This window comes from Oncorhynchus mykiss, chromosome 2, assembly GCF_013265735.2.
Source record: "Oncorhynchus mykiss isolate Arlee chromosome 2, USDA_OmykA_1.1, whole genome shotgun sequence".
Lineage (NCBI taxonomy): Eukaryota > Metazoa > Chordata > Actinopteri > Salmoniformes > Salmonidae > Oncorhynchus > Oncorhynchus mykiss.
This window is the reverse complement of record NC_048566.1, coordinates 84,026,913-84,043,863: the sequence shown is the minus strand read 5'-3', so window position 1 is coordinate 84,043,863 and position 16,951 is coordinate 84,026,913. Positions and strand designations below refer to the sequence as shown.

General features: G+C 43.2%; 1 protein-coding gene across 3 annotated transcripts in view; it reads left to right on the top strand.

Annotated features, from left to right (window-relative positions):
- Positions 1 to 13,148, top strand: part of tbxas1 (thromboxane A synthase 1 (platelet)) — a 145,023-nt gene extending 131,875 nt beyond the window's left edge. For all 3 annotated transcript variants that reach the window (XM_021574496.2, XM_021574487.2, XM_021574506.2), the window contains exons 11-14: positions 10,087 to 10,175; positions 10,564 to 10,701; positions 10,954 to 11,116; positions 11,418 to 13,148. In XM_021574496.2, the coding sequence (XP_021430171.1) occupies positions 10,087 to 10,175; positions 10,564 to 10,701; positions 10,954 to 11,116; positions 11,418 to 11,531 (504 nt within the window). In that variant the 3' untranslated portion in view covers positions 11,532 to 13,148. The remainder of the gene's footprint in view (positions 1 to 10,086; positions 10,176 to 10,563; positions 10,702 to 10,953; positions 11,117 to 11,417) is intronic.
- Positions 13,149 to 16,951: the final 3,803 nt, after the last annotated feature.

The following is a 16,951-nucleotide window of genomic DNA, read 5'->3' as shown; positions in this document are numbered from 1 at the left end:
TACTAAAGCAAAACACTTGTGAAGACTGGTGTCTCCATTTTGACATTCAATCACCTTCTCGGGGGTGACAGACCAAAAAATGTCATATAATTGGGGCGCGATTTCGCTTTCCCCTTCCTTAGCTTTTACGGGAGTAAAATTTCAGAAGGAATACTTGGTGCATTGTCTTCTACCTCAACATTCCCAAAATGGAACTAGACAAATCCACCACATCTCCTAGCTTGCAAGATTGTGCCCTCGTTAACACACAAGCAGGAAAAACATGGGGAAATGCTTGAACCAATTTATCATCTGTAGTTCTGATTTCTGGGTTGTCTACTACCTCTAACACAGGAGTGACGTTACCACCAGCGATATCATTCCCTAGTAGCAATGTGACTCCTTTTACTGGCAGTGTAGACACTACACCAACACAGAAACGTCCTGATACCAAGTCTGACACTAAGTGGACCCAGTGTAATGGTACAGGTACTGTTTTTGTCTCTATTCCCTGTAATATGACATGCGAGCCACAATACGTTTCAGGAGACCAGGGTAAAGCATCAGTAACAATTACTGACTGCGCCGCCCCGGTGTCTCATAAGATTTGTATAGGCTTTTGATCAGCTTGTTCTCCAGTTAAGGAGATAAAACAGGTAGAGATAAATGGAGCATAGACAGGATCCTGTTTCCCAAATGTTGAATGAATAACTCGGTCCAACGGATGAGCCAATACTTGACTAAACCCACACTTTCATTTTTGGGGACGGTGACAGGGACTGTTTTGGTTTATTTTTCAAAACCAGGCAGTCCGCAATCACGTGACCCTTTTGGTGACAATAAAAACATTCACGGATTTCATGAAAAGGTTTAGGGTTGTCAGAGGAAAAGCGACCTGAATGAGGCACTGATGACGTAATCATTCGGCCTTCAAAACAAGGCGCACCAAAGACAGTCTTGTGTGTTTAAGCGTACTCATCTGCCACTACTGCTGCCTGTGCCAATGTTGCCACTTTCTGTTCATTTAAATAAGCTACAATTCTATCAGGGAGGTTGCTTTTAAAATCCTCGAACAGCATCAACTCCCGAATATCAGCAAAGGTTTTAGCTTTGCTGGCTGAACACCATCGATTAAACAGAGACTCTTTGTCCCTTGCAAACTCAACAAAAGTACGGTGAGAGGGTTTGTTGTGGTTCCTGAAGTGCTGCCTATAAGCTTCATAAGTGCCTGAATAAGCACCATAAGTGCCTGAATAAGCCTGCAACACAGTAGTTTTAACTGTATCATAGTGTAAACTGTCTACCAGGGAGAGAGCAGCTACTACTTCTGGGCTTTCCCAGACAATTTACATTGCACAGGAGCGGCCAAACCTCAGTGGCCAATGCAGCGCAGCGGCCACATGCTCAAACACAGAGAAATAGGAATCAACTACTTACATTGAAGTGGGCTTGATGATAAGCAGGTTGTGGAGTCGCACTGGAGCTAGCGTCTAGCTCCAGTTGTCGGATCCTCACCACCTTGTCGATTTCCATTCTCCTCATTTCTAGAACAAATTTAATTTGTCTCTCTTTATCTTTTTGCTCCATTTCTAAACGGGCCAGCCTCACCTTCAACCTAGCAGTCCTGTCTGAACGACCCGAAGATAAAGGATCGAGTCGTGGCAATGTAAAGGGGGTACGAGCAACCCCTTCCTCCGCCATGTCCTCTGACTTGGCATCGGAAGGTCTACCCATCTCTTCCTGAAGCCTCCCTCTCCTCATCTTTCAACTTACATTTTTTTTTGTTTTAACCCGGATGAGCCTCCATTATGTTATGTACGCCTACAATGTATGAAATCTAATTTTATTTTTTCACATGCTTCATAAACCACAGGAAACTGTAGGCTAACAATGAAATGCTTACTTACGGGCATCTCCCAACAATTCTGAGAAAAATATAGAAAAATAATAACACAAAAAAGAAACAATGAGTAACGATAACATCGCTAAATACACGGGGTACCAGTACCGAGTCAATGTGTATGAGGTAATTGAGGTAGATATGTATAGTGCCTTCAGAAAGTATTCAAACCCCTTGACTAATTCCACATTTTGTTGTGTTACAGCCTGAATTCAAAATGGATTAAATTGTTTTTTTTCCCCCTCACTCATATACACACGATACTCCATAATGACAAAGTGAAAACATGATTTTAGATTTTTTTTTGCAAATATATTGAAAATTAAATACAGATATCTCATTTACGTATATAAGTATTCACACCCCTGAGTCAATCAATACATGTTAGAATCACCTTTGGCAGGGATTAGTCTCTACGGACTTTGCACACCTGGATTGTACAATATTTGCATATTGTTCTTAAGAATTCTTCAAGTTGTCAAGTTGGTTGTTGATCATTGCTAGATGGCCATTTTCATGTCTTGCCATAGATTTTCAAGCCAATTTAAGTCAAAACTGTAACTAGGCCACCCAGGAACATTCAACGTTATCTTGATAAACAACTCCAGTGTATATTTGGCCTTGTGTTTTAAGTTATTGTCCTGCTGAAAAGGTACATTTGTCTCCCAGTGTCTGGTGGAAAGCAGACTGAACCAAATTTTCCTCTTGGATTTTGCCTGTGCTTAGCTCTATTCCGTTTCTTTTTATCATGGGAAACACTTATTGCACACATAGTGAATCATTCAGAATGGTGCTCTCATGCATGGTTCAGTGTTGCTTGTCTCGAAGCGAGCATAAAAGGCATTGAGCACGTTTGGTAGGCTCACGTCAATGGGCAGCCTGCTGCTGGGTTTCCCTTTGTAATCTGTGATAGTTTGCAAACCCTGCCACATCCAATGTAGTATGATTCGATCTTAGTCCTGTATTAACGCTTTGCCTGTTTGATGGCTAGTCGGAGGTCATAGAGGGATTTATGATAAGGATTCAGATGAATGTCCCACTCCTTGAAACAGTTGGTGTAGAAATCCTTTGGTTGTGCAAACCCACTTATCAGCTGTATGGGTGGCTGGTCTCAGATGATCCCGTGAAAAAGCCGGATGTGGAAGTCCTGGGCTGGTGTGGTTACACGTGGCCTGGGGTTGTGAAGCCAGTTGGACGTACTGACAAATTCTGTAAAATGATGTTGAATCGACTTATGGTAGAGAAATTAACATTCAATTCTGTGGACATTTCTGCAGTCTACATGCCAATTGCACGATCCCTCAAAACCCGAGATATCTGTGTCATTCTGTTGTTTGACAAAACTGCACATTTTATTGTCCTCAGCAGAAGGTGCACCTGTGTAATGATCATTCTGTTTAATCAACTTCTTGAAATGGCACACCGGTCAGGTGGATGGATTATTTTGGCAAAGGAGAAATGCTAACTAATAGGGATGTAAACAAATTAGTGTACAACAGAAATAAGCTTTTTGTGCATATGGACAATTTATGGAATCTTTTATTTCAGCTCTTGAAACATGGGACCAACACTTGACATGTTCCATTTATATTTTTGTTCAGTGCATATTCAGTCAATAAAAATCAAGTTCCATTTAAGATTGATTTATTGAAACCGTAATATCAACAGGTTATATTACATTGTGGAACACAATCTCTAAAAAGGCAATAAGCTCAGCAGTGGCGCTTGTCTATGGCTGTGCAATGGCATAGCCTTGTTTTATTAATTTAGCAGACAAGGCGCTCTTATTTCATTTTAGCTGTGTGAAGTGATGCACATCTCGTGCCCAGAACAGATATTTTCAAAGAGTGATCATTTGAAACAGGGCTTAATTTGGCCAAAATCAACCCAAAATCAACATACAGACATTGGATGTAGTTTATTCTGCCTGTTCTTTGTAATTTTCTAAATGGATGAACAATTCCACATTGAATTACAGCCACAACATCTGTTTTGTGAGTAGGCATATGCTTAATGATTCTGATGAAAATACGCTCTTTGTCTTTATCAAACTAATGTTTTTGCATATTTTCAGTGTGGAACCTATCTATGTTTAGGGGGGTTATAAGCTAACAAATTCTAAATGGCCCTAGCAGATCGCAAAGTAACTTAAAGCAGGTTTCCCAAACTCAGTCATGGGGCCCATTTTGGTTTATGCCCTGGCACTACACAGCTGATTCAAATAATCAAAGCTTGATGAGATGGATATTTGAATGATCTGTGTAGTGCTAGGGCAAAAACCAAAACGTGCACCCAGTGGGGGCCAGTGTGGGAAACCATGGCTTAAAGGGATACTTTGAGATATTGGCAATGAGCGCCCAGAGTCCGACAAACTTGTGGATACCATTTTTATTTCTCTGCGAGCAGTTTAAAGGAAGTTAGCACTAGCACTAGCGCAATTGCTAACTAATGTTTGTGCAATGACTGGAAGTCTATGGGTATCTAGCACGCTAACAGATACACATAGGCTTCCAGTCATTGTGCTAACGCTAAACAACCTCTAACTTCCTTTTTACAGGACACAAAGACTTAAAAATGGTATCCACAAGTCCATCTGACTCTGGGGAAGTAGATAAACTATTGGATATAAGAGCAACGTCAACTCACCAACATTATGACCAGAAATACGACTTTCCCGAGGTGGATCCTCTGTTTTGCCCACCACCCAGGACAATGGATCGGATCCCAGCCGGCAACCCAAAACAACGGCGCCACAGAAGGGGGCAGATGGAGCGGTCTTCTGGTCAGGATCCGTAGACGGGCACATCGTGCACCGCTCCCGAGCATACTACTCACCAATGTCCAGTCTCTTGACAACAACATAGACGAAATCAGTGCAAGGGTATCCTTCCAGAGAGATATCAGAGACTGTAACGTTCTTTGTTTCACGGAAACATGGCTCACTCGAGATGCGCTATCGGAGTCGGTACAGCCAACTGGTTTCTTCACGTATCGCGCCGACAAAAACAAGAATCTCCCTGGTAAGAAGAAGGGCGGGGGTGTATGCCTTATGATTAACGAGACGTGGTGTGATCATAACAACATACAGGAACTCAAGTCCTTTTGTTCACCTGACTTAGAATTCCTCACAATCAAATGCCGACCGCATTATCTACCAAGAGAATTCTCTTCGATCATAATCACAGTCGTGTATATTTTACCCCCCCAAGCAGACGCATCGACGGCCCTGAACAAACTTAATTTGACTCTATGTAAACTGGAAACCAATATATTTATTGTAGCTGGGAATTTTAACTAGGCTAATCTGAAAACAAGACTCCCTAAATTGTATCAGCATATCGATTGCGTGACCCGGGCTGGCAAATCCCTGGATCATTGTTATTGTTAACTTCTGCAATGCATATAAGGCCCTCCCCCGCCCTCCTTTCAGAAAAGCTCACCACGACTCAATTTTGTTGCGCCCAGCCTATAGACAGAAACTAAAACAGGAAGCACCCGTGCTCAGGTCTGTTCAACGCTGGTCCGAACAATCGGGATTCCACGCTTCAAGATTGCTTCGATCACGTGGACTGGGATGTGTTCCGCATAGTGTCGAACAACAACATTAATGAATACGCTGATTCGGTTTATTAGCAAGTACGTCAGTGATGTTGTACCCACCGTGTCTATTAAAACATTCCCAAACCAGAAACCATGGATTGATGGCAGCATTCGTGCAAAACTGAAAGCGCGAACCACTGCTTTTAATTAGGGCAAGGTGACTGGAAACATGACCGAATACAAACAGTGTAGCTATTCCCTCCGCAAGGGAATCAAACAAGCTAAGCGTCAGTATAGAGACAAAGTAGAGTCGCAATTCAATGGCTCAGACATGAGAGGTATATGTTCAGAGTCTACAGTCAATCACGGACTACAAAATAAAAACCAGCCTCGTCGCGGACCACAATGTCTTGCTCTCAGACAAACTAAACAACTTCTTTGCTCGCTTTGAGGACAATACAGTGCCACTGACACGGCCCGCTACAGAAACATGCGGGCTCTCCTTCACTGCAGCCAACGTGAGTAAAACATTTAAACGTGTTAACCCTTGCAAGGCTGCAGGCCCAGACGGCATCCCCAGCAGTGTCCTGAGAGCATGCGCAGACCAGCTGGCTGGTATGTTTACGGACATATTCAATCAATCCTTATCCCAGTCTGCTGTTCCCACATGCTTCAAGAGGGCCACCATTGTTCCTGTTCCCAAGAAAGCTAAGGTAACTAAGCTAAATGACTGCCCCGTAGCACTCACTTCCATCATCATGAAATGCTTTGAGAGACTAATCAAGGACCTTATCACCTCCACCCTGCCTGACACCCTAGACCCACTCCAATTTGCTTACTGCCCCAATAGGTCCACAGACGACGCAATCGCAGTCCCACTGCACACCGCCCTAACCCATCTGGACAAGAGGAATACCTATGTAAGAATGCTGTTCATTGAATACAGCTCAGCATTTAACACCATATTACCCTCTAAACTCATCATTAAGCTCGAGACCCTGGGTCTCGACCCCGCCCTGTGCAACTGGGTCCTGGACTTCCTGACGGGCCGCCCCCAGGTGGTGAGGGTAGGTAACAACATCTCCACCCCGCTGATCCTCAACACTGGGGCGCACAAGGGTGCGTTCTCAGCCCCCTCCTGTACTCCCTGTTCACCTATGACTGCATGGCAATGCACGCCTCCAACTCAATCATCAAGTTTGCAGAAGACACTACAATGGTGGGCTTGACTACCAACAACGACAAGACGGTCTTCGGGGAGGAGGTGAGTGCACTCGGAGTGTGGTGTCAGGAAAATAACCTCACACTCAATGTCAACAAAACAAAGGAGAGGATCGTGGACTTCAGGAAACAGCAGAGGGAGCAGCCCCCTATCCACATCGACAGGACAGTAGTGGAGAGGGTGGAAAGTTTTAAGTTCCTCGGCATACACATCACGGACAAACTGAAATGGTTCACCCACACAGACAGCGTGGTGAAGAAGAAGGCGTAGCAGCGCCTCTTCAACCTCATGAGGCTGAAGAAATTTGGCTTGTCACCAAAAACACTCAAACTTTTACAGATGCACAATTGAGAGCATCCTGTTGGGCTGTATCACCGCCTGGTACGGCAACTGCTCCACCCACAACCATAAGGCTCTCCAGAGGGTAGTGAGGTCTGCACAACGCATCACCGGGGGCAAACTACCTGCCCTCCAGGACACCTACACCACCCGATGGCACAGGAAGGCCAAAAAGATCAAGGACAACAACCACCCGAGCCACTGCCTGTTCACCCCGCTATCATCCAGAAGGCGAGGTCAGTACAGGTGCATCAAAGCGGGGACCGAGAGACTGAAAAACAGCTTCTTATCTCAAGGGCATCAGACTGTTAAACAGCCTTCACTAACATTGAGTGGCTGCTGCCAACATACTCAACTCTAGCCACTTCAATAATAGAAAAATTGATGTAATAAATGTAGCCTAGGCACTTTTAACAATGCCACTTTATATAATGTTTACATACCCTACATTACTCATCTCAAATGTATATACTGTACCCTATACCATCTACTGCATCTTGCCTCTGCCGTTCGGCCATCACTCATTCATATATTTGTATGTACATATTCTTATTCATTCCTTTACACGTGTGTGTGTAAGGTAGTTGTTGTGAAATTGTTAGGTTAGATTACTTGTTAGATATTACTGCATGGTCGGAACTAGAAGCACAGGCATTTCGCTACACTCGCATTAACATCTGCTAACCATCTGTATGTGACAAATAACATTTGATTTGAATATCTCTGGTTAAATATAAAGCATTGACATCTGTTTCGAGTACTCATGTCCATCCCTAGGTACCTCCTGAGTGTTTGCCTGTATGCAGGAATCAGGAGTTATGGTCAGATTTGCCAAAGGGAGGGCAAGGGAGAGCCTTGTATGTGTTTCTATGTGTGAAGAAAAGGTGATCTAGTTTTCTCTAGTTGCACAGGTGACATTCTGTTAAAAATGAGGTCAAGTTTCCCTGTAATAAAATCACTGTCCACAAGAAGCACTGTTTCTGGATGAGCATTTTCTTGTTTGCTTATGGCCCTATACAGCTTGTTGTGTGTTGTCTTAGTGCCAGCATCGGTTTGTGGTGGTAAATAGACAGCTAGTATGGTATGCAGCTTACCATGAGGTATTCTAACTCAGGTGAGCCAAACTTGAGACTTCCTTAACATTAGAGATCATGCGCCAGCTGTTGTTAACAAAGACACACCCCTCCACCTCTTATCTTACCCGAGGCTGCCTTCTGATCTTGACGATGCATGGAAAAGCCAGCAAAATGTATATTATCCATGTCCTTGTTCAGCTACGACTCCGAGAAACATGGGACTTAAAGAACTATAATATCCTGTTGATAGGATAGTCTCGCCAGTTTGTTCTCTAGTGATTGTACGTTCGCCCACAAAACAGAGGGAAATGGCGGTCTAGATGCTCGCCGACATAGTCTTATCATGACACCGCTTCACTTGTACCACATGCAGATGCAGCCAAGCAGACATCAAAACAACTCAGGTGCTTAAGGGGGTCTTAGGAGGATATCTAAAGGTGGGGAGCTTTACCACACTCTCCAGGTCCCCTGTGCCCTCTGGTGGCCCCCAGGACAGGCGATAGACAGAGCGGGCTCCTCTCCACCCAGTCCCTCCATCCATTAGCCACTCCAGAGCCCACGGTTATTACTGTCTGACCTCACACTGTAACTTTCAAACTGTGATTGCTGTAAGGTCAGGTTGGTCAGGTCAATCAATCCTATTCCTCTGTTATAGAACACTGCGCATCAGTAGCTTTCCTGTGTATTATAACCCACATTCATTAGGTAGCAAATGGCAGAATACAGGGAGGGACAATATTAACATTTTTGTTTTCTGTTGTAAAACGTTTTTCTACAGTGTACACTAAATGTAGTACATTTCTAAATCTTGATGATGTTGCTGTGCCATCTTTCAGTGAAAGGGAGTGTGTTTTTTCTAGGTCTCTGTGTGCCGTTGGAATAAACAATGGGCTTATTTGATGACTAAAGGGCTGAGGCATGCTAAACACTGATATCTGATGGGGCACAATGTTGTGAGGTACGTCACGCCCCGTGGTGCAGAACCAGGGTGTTTGATGCACACGCACAGACGGACACACACACACACACACACACAAACGGATAGACACACACACACACAGACACACACTGGGGCCAATGTGTTCCCGATTAACTTGTGGAATCAGCTTTGTTAAACTGCCCTGCAGGATTTGGATAAGTGATTGTCATTGAATCTGCATAATTAGGAAATCATGGCGTCGGAATACAAATGCTCCAACTAACTCTCAACTCCACAGACGCTCCCTCTCCCCTGGCCTGGCAGTAAACCAAGCATGAATAATCATTAGGTACACCGGCACTACAGGCGGAAATAACACTGTCGCTGCATGCTACATATTTCATCCACAGTCTGGCGGAGAGTGTTGTGGTACTAGGCTACAGACACATTGAAAAGCGCTCTCTCTCTCTCAAGCCCATCTTACACAACAGGTCTGGCAGCTAGCAGCGTTTAGGCTTTATCAGTGGAGCAGAGAGCCGTGTTAGCTCTTAGCGCTCATTAGGGACATGTCATTCCCCTGGGGAACTGTGTGACGGCCAATGAGAAGTGACAGGAAGGCCAGACAACGGAGCCCCGTTTTTACAGGCTCTGGAATTGTCCCCAGACACACACACTCTTCACACAGGGCAGTGACTGGCCCTCTAACCACCGAACCACACACACATGGGCACAAATGTACAAGCATGCACACACACATTGAGCACAACAGCAGTGTTTTAGGGACAGCGGGGTGTTTGTTCAGCGTAGTTATTGTTTAACAGTGTTAATGTCGACTCAGTCACTCAACATCCATACATTCATCTAGGATGTAGTTAATCTTTGTGGTTTATTTGGTGCAGTAACAAACACCAAACTCTTACATTCTCAGCCATGCTCTCCAAATAAACTCATAACCATAGCATAGTCTTGAATAACATGAGTTGCTGCACTCTGCTGGCATCAGTATGAATTGCACTTTGCTTCTTTTCTTGATTTTTTTGGTGTCAAACGTGCTTTCAGTATTGACTCGATAGTATAGGAATGCAAGATTGTGTTATTTTCTCTGTTGTAGGATTCACCAGATTACACCAATGTCCAGGAGCTGAAATATCTTGACATGGTCATATCAGAAGCTCTGCGCCTCTACCCGCCTGGTTTCAGGTAAGAGCCTTAAAGTATTGATAATATTGACATTAGAATGATTCACAAGACAACTCTCTTATGTACTGTATATGACCATGTTTGGGCTTCCAAGTGGCGCAGCAGTCTGAGGCACTGCATCTCAGTACTAGAGGTGTCACTACAGACCCTGGTTTGATTCTGTATCACAACCGGCCGTGATTGGGCGTCCCATAGGGCAGCGCACAATCAGCCCAACGTCATCCGGGTTAGGGTTTGGTCTGGGTAGGCCATCATTGTAAATAAGAATTTGTTCTTAACTGACTTGCCTAGTTAAATAAAGGTGAAATAAAATAAATGTCCCCCATGTTTCCATAGTTCATCATTTCATTATGTGCATTGTGGAAACTGAGCAACCATTTTGTTTCAGGTTTGCCCGTGAAGTTGACGAGGACTGCATGGTGAATGGACAGTTCCTACCCAAGGGAGCCACCCTGGAGATCCCTGCAGGCTATCTGCACTATGATCCAGAGTACTGGCCCGAGCCAGAGAAGTTCATCCCTGAGAGGTAGGCGGCAGTCAGTCTACTGTAGCTCAGTAATTAGGTTCCATTTCTATCGTATCAATCTAACATAGAGAAGTCCCAGCACAGCTACATTGTTACACAGCACAGCTACAGGACACTTGTCACTGCCTCACATTATGTTAATGTTCTGTACAACATGGAGTGACAACATTGACACGTGATAATACAATACAGAAGTATAGTATCAGATTGTATTCCAATACTGACCACTGAGGCCTCTACTCTGCCATTCAGATTCACAGTGGAGGCCAAGGCCAGCAGACACCCGTTTGTGTACCTGCCGTTTGGGGCGGGGCCCCGCAGCTGTGTCGGCATGAGGCTGGCCCAGCTGGAGATCAAGATGGCCCTGGTGCATGTCTTCAGGAAGTTCAACATTGTGGCCTGCACAGACACCAAGGTGGGTTAAACCTCCATATTCTCTAAAGAGTCTTAGAGTAGGAATGCTGATCTAGGATCAGGTCACCCCTGTCCATATAAGCATATTGATCTATGATCTAAAAAGCAAAACTGAACCTAGATCACCATTCATATTGACACACTTTATGAATATGGGCCAATATTTCTTATTTTGGCACTTATCCCAACCTCCATTTGTAAAGGTCATAATAAGATTGAAAATACAGAGTCACATGTATACAACCCAGTCTATGCTGTATCCTAGCTCTTTAACATGTTGCTCTTCTACATGTATGTTGCAGGTTCCTCTGGAGTTGAAGTCTCACACCACTCTCGGACCCAAGAATGGCATCTATGTGACAATCACTAAAAGAGAGATAGAGGGAGAACCGGCGACTCCCCCTGCAGGAGAATAGCTCTGTTCTGTATCTGCTTTCTAGAACGTAGTGTGATTTCTATGAAACAGATACATTATCCATCCAGTGACTGCTTATTTTAAGGCTAAAAATAAAGTAACATTAACCTAGCCTGGTCCCAGATCTGTTTGTGCTGTCTTGCTAACTTCTATGGTTATTGTCACACTTTTGGCACTCCCTTTACATAAGAGAGTTGGCAATAAAGCACAAACAAATCTGAGACCAGGCTAGCATTAACCTCTTCTTTAACTTAAACATCTAAAAGTATTTGGTTAAATGTACTTAAGTATCAAAAGTAAAACATTTCAAATTCCTCATATTAAGCAAACCAGACGGTACCATTTGTATTTTATTTTAAAAAAATACATGGATAGACAGGGCCACATTCCAACATGCAGACATCATTTACAAATGAAGCATGTGTGTTTAGTGAGTCTGCCAGATTAGAAGCAGTAGGGATGACTGTGAATTGCACTATTTTCCTGTTCTGCTAAGCTATCAAAATGTAACAAGTACTTTTGGGTGTCAGGAAAAATGTGTGGAGTAAAAAGTACATTATTAAAAGTAAAAGTTGTCAAAAATAAGTCAAGTACAGATACCCCCAAAAACTACTACAGTAGTACTATAAAGTATTTTTACTTAAGTACTTTATGCAACTGCTTCCATGGTAAATTACAATTTGCACAGAAAAAGTGAGGTTGTGCCAGGGGCAGCTCACCTTTTTAATCAGCCAATGTACTGGATGGAGGTCAAGCCCTCCAAGAGGCCCCTGCCAATGGCACAATGATCGCCACGGTGATTCTGCAGGACTAGAGAGAGGGGGAGGAGAAGCATGCTGGGGGAACTGTGAGCTGGTGGGAGGGGGAAGACTGTGGCAAACTTCTTATTACAGAAGAACAACATTCCTTGACATCTGTATAAATTCATGTTGATATCCATTGTTACTGAATAGTCACTGCAGGACTGCATTAAAGGGAAGGATCAATTCATAGTATAATGTATGTTAGAACATGCCCATTAACTATTAAAGGGATAGTTCACTCAAATAAAAAAATATATAATATTGGTTTTCCTGTAAGTAGTCTATGGATAAGACCATCCATGCTTTAGTTTGGTTTACCTGTCCACTGTCTCCAAATACTATGCAATTACCTTGTCCATAGACTTTTTACAGGGTAAAGTAATCCGAATGTTTGTCATTTGGATGGACTATCCCTTTAAGGATTTGTATTGTCTCTCCCAACAGCTCTATGGCTGGAAAGTGAGTCTTTGCAAGCATCCTCGCAATTATCCATCATAACAGTGTTGGCATTGACTAAATGTTATAGGACCTCTCCCTCACAGATTTCCAAATCTTTCATCTTTAAAATGAAGCTATGATTTACATGAAGGTAATACTAATAAGATCACGACTCGATGAGAGCGGAAAGCAATATCAGCTCACTCCATTTCTCATTTCCTCTTAAGTTGAAAAGCTCTGATGTTACTGTGTATGATTTCTTTAAGCTTGACTGTATAGAATTTATACCAATGTGATGGTTTTAATTGTGTTGATTTGGAGTGTTGCTCTGCAATTTGATGTTACATATTCATTAAATGTGAAATTAATAATCAAAATCAGGCAAAGATGTTATCAATATACATTCTGAAATATTCCATTTTAATTGAAAGGAATAATGATGACATGCTATAAAGAGTAAACGCAATGGTGAAATGGAAAAAATCTCTCCCAATCATTCAGAATGTGTGTAAAATGTAATAGTTCATGTTTAATCTATTTAGCGTCTGATTTCTTGAATATTGTCAATGAGGAAGAAACTGAGTAAAGAGACATTTTATTGCAGTGTAACAATTTAGATCATTGTAAAGATAAATATTAAGTTGATAGTGTACATAAGAAAAGAGCATAACAGGACTGTAACAAGAGGTATTCAGTGCTCAGCTTAAGAAGTTGATATTTCACATTACTAGACGTTTAAGTTTGACACTGTACAAAACATTTCCACCTCAAGGAATAAGTTGTAGCTTTCACCTACCTAAGAGAGATAAAATATACAATGATGTCTCTGACGTAAGAATTTCCATGTGTACATTAATATCGAAGACCCGATGACCATTAAATAAAATAAAAACCTACCCGTGCTCCAGCGGTTACAGGGCCGTAGACCCTGGCACACATATACTGTGTGGGCATGGGTTCAAATCTGACCCAGTGCCCTTCTGACTCACATCTCTCTCCTTAATTTCCTGTGTTCTCGCCATTGTACCATCAACCAATAAAATATGTAAGGAGTGGGACTGCCACATGACTTAAAAAAATGAAATATATAAAAAGAGCTCGATCCTCTGCAACCGTTGTGCCATGTTATGCATGACTTACTGAAAAGGAAAGTAAAACATCTTAGGGCTGGATCAATTCCAATCGCCGAAGTTCAGCGCTATAGTGTGATTTAAATGTAAAAGGTCATTTCCGATTAAGCCGGCATATGCAGCATTTACTGTGAATGCAAATCAAATTTTATTGATCACATACACATGGTTAGCAGATGTTATTGCGAGTGTAGCGAAATGCTTGTGCTTCTAGGTTCGACAGTGCAGTAATATCTAACAATTTCACAACAACTACCTAATACACACAAATCTAAAGGGATGGAATAAGAATATATACACATACAAATATATGGATGAGCGATGACCGAGCAGGATAGACAAGATGCAACAGATGGTATAAAATACAGTATATACACATATGAGTAATGCAAGATATGTAAACATTAAAGTGGCATTATTAATGACTAGTGATCCATTTATTAAAGAGGCCAATGATTTCAAGTCTGTATGTAGGCAGCAGCCTCTGTGTTAATGATGGCTGTTTAACAGTCTGATGGCCCAGCTTTGATGCACCTATACTGACCTTGCCTTCTGGATGGTAGTGGGGTGAACAGGCAGTGGCACGGGTGATTGTTGTCCTTGATGGTCTTTTTGGCCTTCCTGTGACATCGGGTGGTGTAGGTGTCCTGGAGGGCAAGTAGTTTGCCCCCAGTGATGCGTTGTGCAGACCGCACCACCCTCTGGAGAGCCCTGCGATTGTGGGCGGTGCAGTTGCCATACAAGGTGGTGGTGATACAGCCCAACAGGATGCTCTCAATTGTGCATCTGTAAAAGTTTGTGAGGGTCTTAGGTGACAAGCCAAATTTATTCAGCCTCCTGAAGTTGAAGAGGCGCTGTTGCGCCTTCTTCACCACACTGTCTGTGTGGGTGGACCATTTCAGTTTGTCAGTGATGAGTATGCAGAGGAACTTAAAATGTTCCACTTTCTACACTGCTGTCCCGTTGATGTGGATAGGGGGTGCTCCCTCTGCTGTCTCCTGAAATCCATGATCATCTACTTTGTTATGTTGACATTGAGTGAGAGGTTGCTTTACTGACACCACACTCCAAGTGCCCTCACCTCCTCCCTGTAGGCTGTCTCGTATTTGTTGGTAATCAAGCCCACTACTGTCGTGTCGTCTGCAAACTTGATTGAGTTGAAGGCAAGCAGTCATGGGTGAACAGGGAGTACAGGAGGGGGCTGAGCCTTCTGGGTACAGGAACAATGGTGGCCATCTTGAAGCATGTGGGGACAGCAGACTGGTATAGGGAGAGATTGAATATGTCCGTAAACATATCATCAAGCTGGTCTCCGCATGCCCTGAGGACGCGGCTAGGGATGCCATCTGGGCTGGCAGCCTTGCAAGGGTTAACACGTTTAAATGTCTTACTCACAACAGAGGGGAGGGGGGTGGGCCCGCGTCGGTGGCATGGTATCATCCTCAAAGCGGGCAAATGTGTTTAGTTTGTTTGGGAGCAAGATGGTGTCCATGACGTGACTGGTTTTCTTTTTGTAGTCTGTGATTGCCTGTAGACCCTGTCACATACATCTCGTGTCTGAGCCATTGAATTGCGACTCCACTTTGTCCCTATACCGACATTTCGCTTGTTTGATTACCTTGCGGAGGAAATAACTGCACTGTTTGTAATCTGCCACATTCCCAGTCATCTTTTCATGGTTTACTGTGATGTTAGTTTTGCGCAAATGCCACCATCTATCCACGGTTTCTGGTAGGGTAGGTTTTAATAGTAACAGTGGGTACAACAGGTACTTCCTTATAAACTCACTCACCGAATAAATTGATATTATTCTGAGGATGCACCAAACATTACCCAGTCCACATGATCAAAACAATCTTGAAGCGTGGATTCCTGAGTGGTCAGACCAAGGTTGAATAGTTCTCGTCACGGGTACATCTTGTTTGAGTTTCTGCCTATATGACGGGAGGAGCACAATGGAGTCATGTTCAGATTTGCCGAAGGGAGGGCCTTGTATGCATTGCGGAAGTTAGAGTAGCAGTGACAAAGTGTATTGCCCGCACGAGTGCTACAATCAATATGCTGATAGAATTTAGGTAGCCTTGTTCTCATTTGCTTTGTTAAAATCCCCAGCTACAATAAATGCAGCCTCAGGATATTTGGTTTTAAGTTTGCATATAGTCCAGTGAAGTTCCTTGAGGGCCGTTGTGGTATCAGCTTGAGGGAGGATATACACGACTGTGACAATAACTGACGAGAATTCTCTTGGGAGATAAGATGGCCAGCATTTGATTGTGAGGAATTCTAGGTCAGGTGAACAAAAGGACTTGAGTTCCTGTATGTTGTTACGATTACATCATGAAACATACACCCCCGCCCTTCTTCCCTGAGAGATGTTTATTTCTGTCGGCACAACGCATAAAGAATCCGGGTGGCTGTACTGACTCCAACATATCCCGAGAGAGCCATGTTTCCGTGGAACAGTATGTTACAATCCATGATGTCTCTCTGGAAAGCAACCCTTGCCCTAATTTTGTCTACCTTGTTATCTAGAGACTGGACATTGGCGAGTTATATACTCGGAAGCAGTGGGTGGTGTGCAAGCCTCCAACGTCTGACCAGGAGGCCGCTCAGTCTACCTCTTCTGCGGCAACGTTATTTTGGGTCGGTCTCTGGGATCAGATCAAATGCCCTAGGTGGTGGTGCGAACAAAGGATCCGCTTCGGGAAAGTCGTATTCCTGATTGTAATGTTGGTAAGTTGACGTCGCTCTGATATCCAATAGTTCTTCCCGGCTGTATGTAATAACACTTAAGATTCTGGGCTAACAATGTAAGAAATAATACAGTGCCTTGCGAAAGTATTCGGCCCCCTTGAACTTTGCGACCTTTTGCCACATTTCAGGCTTCAAACATAAAGATATAAAACTGTATTTTTTTGTGAAGAATCAACAACAAGTGGGACACAATCATGAAGTGGAACGACATTTATTGGATATTTCAAACTTTTTTAACAAATCAAAAACTGAAAAATTGGGCGTGCAAAATTATTCAGCCCCTTTACTTTCAGTGC